Source organism: Haliotis rufescens, unplaced genomic scaffold (assembly GCF_023055435.1).
Source record: "Haliotis rufescens isolate VD_foot unplaced genomic scaffold, xgHalRufe1.0.p SCAF_1, whole genome shotgun sequence".
NCBI lineage: Eukaryota > Metazoa > Mollusca > Gastropoda > Lepetellida > Haliotidae > Haliotis > Haliotis rufescens.
The window spans coordinates 86,059,528-86,069,955 of NW_025963779.1; the positions used below are offsets into that span (position 1 = coordinate 86,059,528).

The 10,428-nt window shown below is 39.2% G+C and overlaps 1 protein-coding gene across 1 annotated transcript; it reads right to left on the reverse strand.

Moving 5' to 3' along the window:
- Positions 1-258: 258 nt before the first annotated feature.
- On the reverse strand, positions 259-7,437 carry LOC124147105 (ATP synthase subunit alpha, mitochondrial-like). The gene is made up of 10 exons (XM_046517726.2): positions 7,283-7,437; positions 6,311-6,386; positions 4,943-5,109; positions 3,727-3,900; positions 3,019-3,182; positions 2,634-2,782; positions 2,005-2,156; positions 1,493-1,825; positions 1,204-1,348; positions 259-703 (listed from the first exon to the last, which is right to left on the reverse strand). The coding sequence occupies exons 1-10, from the start codon at positions 7,340-7,342 to the stop codon at positions 471-473; spliced, it is 1,653 nt and encodes a 550-aa protein (XP_046373682.1). The 5' UTR covers positions 7,343-7,437; the 3' UTR covers positions 259-470.
- Positions 7,438-10,428: the final 2,991 nt, after the last annotated feature.

Genomic DNA, 10,428 nt, shown 5'->3' on the forward strand with positions numbered 1-10,428 from the left:
CGTGACAAGCAAACGTTTTAACCACTAGGCTACCCGACCGCCCTCTGGTGTTAAAGAAAATTCAAAGTTGTGATCATCAAATTCCCCATAAAGCCAAAAAGTGGCTACTTAATGACCAAAATAATGTATTCATAATGCTGTTGGTGTAGTTATGAGAACTGTCACCATGGAACATGCAGACATTAATTAATGGCCATGATCAAGAACATAAAACACTCTTCTGGTCATCAGATCCGAGTACAAAACAGAAGACACAAATGGTATCTTTGCATTTATTTTTAAAATGCAAACGCAATCGAATTTCAACTTCTGTACATACTTCACTTTTGTTTTTTTAGGCTTATAAACAGACACCTTGGTTAAGTCTTGGTCTTGCCTCTGTCACACATCTCAGGGTAATCCAATAAGTAATTGGTAGTATCTAATATACACTGGTCAAACAATGAATGATGTCCTAGCAACAAGCACAATTAAGACTGGAACCCGGCTAAGAAACTTGTCACAATTGATTTCAGTTTTTCATCTGACTGGTCTGTGATTTTTCCATCCACTGCAATGGTCTTCAGCAAGTCTTGGTGGCTGCTCTTCAGATGTTGCAAGAATTCAGCTTCGAAAAGTGTGATTTTTGATGGATCTATTTTATCCAGATGACCTCTTACTCCAGCATAGATGACGGAAACTTGTTCCTCAATGGCCATCGGTACTGTAAACAGGATAAAGGCTTGTTACACCAAAATAAAGAATACGATTCCAAGTGGAATGTATTTCCACAAAGCAGTCTGCAACAAGGACATTTGTGTCTACCAGCACAAACTTTTCCAGTAGGTTCTAGTGGTAATATATGGACATTTATTAAAGCATGCTTACTGGACAGAAACAAGTTTGATTTTGACCCCTGGACAAGTGCCAAAAGTCACACATTGTAAAAATATCAAGACAAAGACGCTTATATTTCTTTTGTCAACTCGTAAACTGTTTACTTATTTGCATAAAACAGGACTCATTTGGCAATTGCTGTCTTGACCTGACCTGGAGTAGAAGTGGTCTCTGGAGACATGTCTGCTGTACTTCAGGTAACAAGTTAACCCTTGTTCTAATCGTAAGGCTTCAGCAAATGGATAAATAGCATTGTCAGGTCCGTAACTGAATTCATACCTGCTAGAACTCTCACTAGAAGTGACAACTAACACACGCTTCACTTACCATACTGTCCCTGTTTCAACAGCTCAGTGAGACGAACTCCTCTGTTGAGCAAGTTCTGTGTGGCCTGGTCCAAGTCAGAACCGAACTGGGCGAAAGCTGCAACCTCTCGGTACTGGGCCAACTCCAACTTCATGGAACCAGCGACCTGTTGCAAGAGAACAAGAATTATTATCAGCAACTGGCACATTGACAGGCAGCAAAAGTTATCGCTTCTATTAATACTGACAGATGAAACATTCAGTGTCTTATGATCTAAAAAATCACATGCAGAAGATAGGCAATATGTCACCTGTTTCATGGCCCTGGTCTGAGCAGCAGATCCTACTCTGCTGACAGACAGACCTACGTTGATGGCGGGACGGATACCCTTGTAGAAGAGCTCAGTCTCCAAGAAGATCTGTCCGTCTGTGATGGAGATTACATTTGTGGGGATGTAGGCTGACACATCACCGGCCTGGGTTTCAATAACAGGCAGAGCAGTAAGGGAGCCACCCTGATGGTCGTCATTCATTTTGGCTGCTCTCTCCAGAAGACGAGAGTGAAGGTAGAAGACGTCACCAGGGTAGGCCTCACGACCAGGGGGACGTCGCAGAAGCAATGACATCTGACGGTAGGCAACAGCCTGGAGACAGAAAGTTAATTTTTAAAAACTTGTGGATTTCAAATTCAATAGTTGCACACAATGTTGCAAAATTCCAATGATTTGAAATTATAACCAATACCAAATTCATACCGAGCTTGAAGTAATTTAGAAACTAAACTAGATTAATAATTTCAGTGTAATTGTTAAAGGCTAGTTACCTGTTTTGACAAATCATCGTAGATGATGAGGGCGTGCATGCCGTTGTCTCTGAAGTATTCTCCCATGGCACAGCCTGAATATGGAGCCAGGTACTGCAGGGGTGCAGCATCAGAGGCTGTGGCGCTCACAACAATGGTGTACTTCATGGCATCTGAGGTGAAGATGAAGGAGTCAAATATGGGAACTACTCACCACAAAACTTCAGTTGCATGCATAATGCCATCCCAAAAAAACTTAAAATAGGCATGTCCAATGCAAGTTTCTGATCACAATCATCAACACACTATGCCTGACTTGGATTGCAGGGATAATTCTAAGGTAGGGTGCTTTTAGCCCCTAAATTTGAAAAAAAGGACAGCATTTTCTAATACAATAGGATTTTAACATAGTGCTGTATGGGCATACCTATGGAATATTTGAAATTTTCATATAAAGGGCTCATGTCAGAAAATTCCTAGAGTTACCAATAAGAAATATGGTTTAACAACATTGCTGAGCATGTGTGCTTTGTTATATTACAGCTGTTGTAAACTGACATACATATCTTTGCTGCAATTTCTTGACCAACTGACCAAAGTAATTCTAGTCATATCAGTTTAATACGGATGTTCCTGAAATTCCTACATACCAGCGTCTGTTAGCCTTTTGACGAGCTGAGCGACAGTGGATCTCTTCTGTCCAATGGCAACATAGATACAGTACAGTTTGGCTTTTTCATCTGAACCCTCATTGAATCGCTTCTGGTTGATGATGGTATCAATGGCAATGGCAGTTTTACTGCAAATAAATAAGCCAGGTAGCAAATATAACTATTAAAAAAGAAATTCTTCATGTTTGCTGATTTCTTGTAACAAGTTTCGTTAAATGTCACTTGTTACACCGATATTCCTTGATGCTCATAATTTCTTGCCTCAGATATATAGTGATTTACACAAATAAATTCACATTCAAACACATTCGGGCCTGCAATTTCAATGACTAATCAAATGGAATGTTTAAGATTTGTAACAAACCCTGTCTGTCTGTCACCAATGATGAGCTCTCGCTGTCCTCTGCCAATGGGCACAAGACTGTCTACCGCCTTGATACCGGTCTGCATAGGCTCTTTCACAGATGTACGTGGAATGATACCAGGGGCTTTGACTCCCACTCGAGCCCTTTTACCAGGGATTGCTCCCTGAAACAAAATGACACTATTCAGCAACCATGACAGGATTTATATTGTGCAGAGTTACACATATCTTTTCATCATCCTCTGACTCCACAAAATTTGACAAGTTCTAAAATAGCACTGACATACTGAATACTGAAATCCACGAGAAAAGATAATGTAAATTATGGTAAATTACATTATACTGTATTAAATGGTTTGTCAGATCTTGAGTATCTACAGGGCACCATGGTATAGCTTGAATATTCAACCATGATGCATTGGTGTTCATGTAGCCAACTTCAGATGTAATTTTCATGCCTACAAATAGCATTACCTCGCCAATTAAGAAGAGTTATCAATGTTCATCAGAAGAATATTGCCTAATTTGTTTGATGCAGTTAATTATTCCTGAAACATGATTTCATCATAGCTTTTTACAGTTGCTACGGAAACTGTACATCACAGATTTAACTAGTTCTAGCTCTAAATTATCAGTCTTTGTCTTTAAATCAATTTCTGCTATGCAAACTATAAAGTTTTTCACACATATTTTAAGACAATTTCTCACTTTTCCATCAATAGCATTTCCCAAGGCATCTACAACTCTACCAAGCAACTCTGCTCCAATTGGGACATCCACGATGGCTCCTGTTCTCTTCACAATATCACCCTCCTTGATAAGCTTGTCATTACCAAACACTACAACACCAACATTGTCAGGCTCCAAGTTCAAGGCCATACCCTGAAAAACAAGACAGTTGCAGCATTAGATACAAAGCATTTATGTTCAGCTACATATTCAAAAGAAGTTAATTCTACTAATAAAAAATCAATCCGCCCACCTTATCCATTCTGAATGAGTGATTCTGGGTGTCTCATTGTAACAATTTGGTTAAAAAACCAGGACCAATAAAACAGTGACCTCAGTTCACGGTGAACTACACAGTCATGTACATAATCATTATTAATAAATTGAGAATAGGATTAAGAAGGTAGTTTCAGATGTTACTGTATTTTATATGGCACATAGGGCAAGTTATCTTAAGACCAAAATTAAAATGGGTAGAAAAGTATGTCCGCTATTGCCCAAAACGAACAGCTCTCGTTTATGCTTGTTTGTCTACAGCTAGCAATATATATATATTTGTTGCCAAGTAATTTAACAGTGTTGCCTGTATATATACAATGTTTAAAGGGTTAAATATCATTAAAATCTCAATAAAACTCAATCCATTTTTCAAGTCATGTCTTGTGAAATATAGATGAATGAACTGTCAAATGGAACCACCATCGGAAATAGCACTCATCCATGCTAGTTGGGGAGCACTGAATATTTACACTGATTTCCCCCCCGAAACTTCAGCATGTTCAATGTTGAAGGAATCATTGCTTGGACTACCTACTGTATTCTCTTGATTGATAAAAATCACACTATACGGGTGCTACCTGTTTTTGCAGCAAGTGTAAATATTCGAGTCTGGACCAGACAAGTGGCCGACATAACGAGCATCAATTTACGTAATTGGTATACAATGACATGCATCAACCAAATCAGCATGTCTGACCACCCGATCACCCGTTAGTTGCCTCTTACGACAAGCATAGTCACCTTTTACAGCACGCATGGGTCGCTTAAGACCTATTCTCAACTCAGATCTTAACAGATCAGTCAGTAATAGTTGCCATACTAAATCTGTAGGAATTGGCCTTTCAGAGGCTAATCTGATATATGATCTTAGCAGCTTGAATATATGAAAGGAGCTTCTGTGTAACGTTCCAAATACCTTCAGCCCACTGGAGAATTCCACCATCTCTTCTGCCTGAATATTTTTGAGACCATAAACACGAGCAATACCATCACCAATGGAGAGTACTCTGCCTGTCTCTTCCAGCTCTGCAGCTGCAGACTGACCAAGGATACGGTCTTCAAGAATGGAAGACACCTCAGCACCTGGAAATAATATAATAATTTAGAATAGTTTTGCTTTGAGTTTGTTACAAATTTGTTTGCATGTCTATTGTACAAGATGCACTCAGCAATAACAACTATATGAGCATGGTGAGCAAGTTAACTTTAACGTCACATCGGCACTATTATCAGCCATATAGCTACAAGAACACATTACAATATCCACAAGCATCGGCTAGTAAATAATCAATTCTGGACCAATCAATCCAGTGCTTGATATTTTGAATAATGTCCTTCAACAAAGTGATACAATGACACACAACCAACCCAGTCACAAAGCCTGACCAATCGATCTAGTTAGTCCTCTTACAACCAGCAAAGGTTGACCATTTCTAACCCAAAATCACTATGTATTGTAATTACATGCCTATCCATTTGGAGATAGTAAAAGAAACTTATTTATTCATATGAAAAATGTAATGGAAAGAGAACACATTACAATATCCACAAGCATCGGCTAGTAAATAATCAATTCTGGACCAATCAATCCAGTGCTTGATATTTTGAATAATGTCCTTCAACAAAGTGATACAATGACACACAACCAACCCAGTCACAAAGCCTGACCAATCGATCTAGTTAGTCCTCTTACAACCAGCAAAGGTTGACCATTTCTAACCCAAAATCACTATGTATTGTAATTACATGCCTATCCATTTGGAGATAGTAAAAGAAACTTATTTATTCATATGAAAAATGTAATGGAAAGCATTGTAGTGGAAGTAGCATCTGAATTTAGATACGTAAGAGGCAGAAGCAAATGTAAGCAACAAAAGCATGTGATTACAAATAATATGATTTGAAGTTAGCAGTGTAGGAGGGCCTTGTTGACGAAAGCTTCAATCATTTGATATCTGTGCCTACACATAAGCCTGCAACTTTAATCAGAAGTCCAAAGCCCATAAACACTTCTGAAATGGATGTACAAGGACAATTTTTTATTAAAAGTAACTGGTTTCCTTTTACAGAGTGACAGTTCAGGGACCAAGGTTATTTAACCCCCCAAAATAACCATCGCCCTCCATTTCTGAGCATCAGTCTCTTGGCCATATATTTCTGAAGTCAGCCCCACAGTTGACTTGATCCACAATACATAAATCGATCTGAAGCTCCATGAATACAGGAATAAGGCAAGCATTATTAGTATATATCATATAGAAGCTCTAAAGTGTAGTGATTGTACCTGCAGCAAATGCTGGTTTTGAGGTGTGAACATTTCTAGCTGCAACAAAACCAGCCCCCAGAGCATGTTTGCACACCTGGAACAAAACATCAACACATCAAGTAGTTTCATAATTAATATGTCAGCATGGTGATTTTAATGATTTTGTCTTGGAAAGGTTGCCTGAAGTATTGTGAACTTGAACTGACCTTTCTGTGTTTTTACATTTTTCCAAAAATCTTATACTTGACACTGAGATCAGTATTCGACTGGTGAAGTAATAATGCAAATTGTGTATAATTATTTATCTTCTCCCCATTATCAGCAGGTATCTCCAAGTTCCAACCTGATTGGCACAGTCTAACTACATGTTATCCATACACAAAGGTGCTCAGAGTCAGTGTTTCCTTTCAGACATAAGGTACAGGAACATATACATACTGAAATTTCTCAAACATGCGACTGCCATTAGGCCTAGACAGACCCTACCAATCAAGCACTGACAGGACTTGGAAACGGTATGCACTGCAAATTTCCATGTGCACTTTCCGTGGATACCAACGTGGGTTTACAAAACACTAATTGTGTCATAGTGTTGTTCGATGCAATGTTGATGCGAAAATGGTTAATCTGTGTGTGTTCAGTAGAAGATTTAAAGTAAAATATTAAGATTTGGGACCAAAGATTCATTCACGAAGGTCAATTCAAGTTTACAACACGTCCTTCTTAGTGACAACCTTTCCAAGACACAAAAATGCTACCGAAGCGATAATAAATATATGCCATCGTATAAAATACTGTCTACCTATTTGTTTACTATTTATTTAATTAGAACTGGACGGATGTGCTTGGAAAGCATGTCTACATCCGCCGGCGACCTTGGGCTGATCTTGCAATCAGCACATAGAACTTATTACGATTGGTTATTTCTCAAGTCTGTTAGACAATAGACGGAAAACAAGTACACATGCATATACAGCAACTCTTTGGTACCTTAGGTGCAGCTCTGGGGAGCTGTCGTGCCAGTGCTGATGCTAGTCTTGCCGAAAGCATGGCTGTGGTTACTCTCTCAGCCGACCAATATGGCCGTCAAAAGCAGGAGACCGTGCGCAGGAACGCGATTCCCCGTGGCACCCGCCGGTTATCCTCGAACCCAGCTTGCCGTGCCGTAAAACTTAGTGTAGCCGAGATAGTCGAGGCCTTGAGAAGGTGCTATATGTCCGGTTTTATATATCGCAACTTTGTTTTATCCCTTGGTCATATCAAGCAGCACCGCTCTCATCAGTTGAATCGTATCTGACTTAATCACCATGAGGGATTAATAACAACGCCGTTTCATGATGGATTGGACAGGGTTTTAAAGGAAAAATTGCTCAGTAACACAAAAACTGAAAAGTCCCTTCGTCATGTCAGTGTAGGCTTAGGCACTGTATTTACTAGTTTACATTATGAGTCTGAGAAAATTACCACATACAGTGAGGTAGATCATAAAACATTAGTGAGTTGACAGTGGGGTCTCAATTACTTATCCTACAACAGCAAAATGTCCCGAAACAGCTTCCCTTAGCATGATATAGAGTTCAGATGTGCGAACTTCACGTCTGTAATAACCAGTCGGAAATATCTATATTACTGCACATGGGCGGATACAGAGGGGGGTGCGGCACCCCCCCCCCCCCCCCCCCCCCCCCCCTTTTATTTCGAAAAAAATCTTTATTTCTGTATAAATGACCACCAAAGACAATAAATAGATCTTAATTGTGCACCCCCCCTTTTCAAAAAAGCTGTATCCGCCCATGCTGCATCATATACCGAATGCGGTAACCTCATACTCTATAGGGTATCCTATAGCTTTACCACATATCACAAAAAGGGCGATTGTTATCGACCGGGGATATGACATACACTGTTTTCCTTCTTCATGCTTGTTTGTTTGTTTGTTGTTGTTTTACGTCACACTCAGCAAAATTCCAGCCACATGACGGTGATCTGTAAATAATCGAGTCTGGACCAGACAATCCAGTGGTTGACATCATGAGCATCGATCTACGCAATTGGCATTTGATGACATGCATCAACCAAGTCAGCCAGCCTGACCACCCGATCCCGTTAGTCGCCTCTCATCACAAGCATAGTCGCCTCTTACGGCAAGCATGGGTTGCTGAAGACCTATTCTAACCGGGATCTTCACGTGTTTCTACGTGTATGTATATATAGTTATCGGATTCAATGGGGATTCATTGTTACTGAAGATGCACAACTTACTATTCTGCACTGGCTGCAAACTGACGCATGAATGTTTAATGCGGGTATCTCGTCTTCAGGTACTACAGGCTTCTGGGCCGATGGGCAGTCAACAATTAAAGATTACAATCCACAGATTAGACGGTTTCTTAACAATCAGATTAACATATACCCGAAGAGGTCTTATTGATTTGCGATCAGGTGTCCGTACACAATATTGTTATACTTAAAATCTTTGATCTTCCATACACACAACAAAGATTTTATGAAAACGGTTAAGCAAATCTCAAGTGTTCGTAAAAGAGTGTAATAAATATAGATATTAACACATTCACCTGTGATCGAATGCCATGATGCTGTATATAGCTGTCCAATCAAATCACTTTCTTGAGCGCGAGCAATTTCGTGGTAAAGTAGAAATAGGAGCCATGGCTGTGTTAACATCGCTTCCGATGCAAAGCAATGGCAGCGAGTGACTTTTAGGGGTTTTATTAAAATAACAAAATACACTGAATAATCGAGGATGGTGAAGATTTAAAGGTAGACATAACAGCAATAGAAACTATCATAGTTAATCCACTAGTCCTTACCATGATAATGTATAACAAAACCCTTAAAAATAGCGAATTTCTACTGGTCCGTATGATACAAAAACACTCTGCAGAGCTGAGCTGTCATTCTTTCCCTAAAACTTACAGACATTAATAGAAATGTGAAATGATACTGGCATATTGGCATATCTGACATGTGACCAATATTGTTTAAAATTATTGTTTTTTAATAAAAGACTTAGTGTTAATGTGGCCAAAAACAGCATTGTATCTTGGATAATCTTGGAATCGATAAAGTGCTTCACACATTGTACCCATGTCGGGGAATCGAACCCGGGTCTTTGGCGTGACGAGCGAACGCTTTAACCATGCACTAGGCTACCCGACCGCCCCGTTACTGAAAGGTGTTTAGAAGACCTAATCCATCTTAAAACTTCGTTAACCATGTACTATTCCGTCGTATGATATCCTTGTATAATGTCAGCCAGCTACTGTACCCGACTTGACATCCGTGTATATAATATATGTCCTCTACTAACCATCGTATACTATGTGTGTATGCTGTGTCAGTCAGAAATATGGAACACTCGATCCTAAACATTAATCATTGAAACAGTAGTCTAACTGGGAAGATGTCTCTATTTCCCAAATTATTCGGGATAATAAAGTGTTATCTTATATTATTGTCCAATTTCCCAACGCACATGGACAAACAACTTTAACACATATCACATGATTGTGACGCCCAGCAGAGCTATGACTCTTACATATGTCAATCACTGGTGACAGAAGGACACCAGAGATCCCGGCCCGGGGTTTGTTTGAACTATTTCAGTTACCTCAGTTCGAAAAAACCCGATCTTGAATAAAAGCATGACCCTATTCAAGTGCAAAACAATGCTTTTATATAAACGTATGTTTCATGTTATCCCCTGCGTATACTGGAGCAAATTTTAAGGTATTTCGGATTGTTATTGGTGCTATTTTATGATACCTGTGTTTAAATATCGCCAAACTGTTATTCCGGGATCTTATTCTATTCAAACTATCCTGGATTTTTTAGTTTTGACTATGCAGTACATAATTGAAAGAACGTTTTCACTCATATAAATAATTGCACTGAAAACAACCCAAATAGGGCCCCGAGGATACCGTTTTGGCAGTCTAGCTGACGTTATTTATAAATGTAGAATATGATTTTGTTATCTGATATCTTACGAACCCAAGACAAGGTTATTTAGGTAGCATACATATATGTTTTACACGAACTCGTGTTTTCATACCTAAAAGAAACAGGAATTTCTTTGGTTTGAGAGTAGGAAGCAATCACATGACTTTCTATAA

Bases quoted from the DNA above. Each gene is read 5' to 3' on its own strand.
- LOC124147105 (XM_046517726.2), bottom strand. From the start codon at position 7,342: ATGCTTTCGGCAAGACTAGCATCAGCACTGGCACGACAGCTCCCCAGA. The intron at 3,901-4,942 runs GTATTTGGAACG...CTTGTTTTTCAG, and splicing joins AATTCTCCAGTGGGCTGAAG to GGTATGGCCTTGAACTTGGA. The intron at 704-1,203 runs GTAAGTGAAGCG...TCCTGTTTACAG, and splicing joins GTTGAAACAGGGACAGTATG to TACCGATGGCCATTGAGGAA.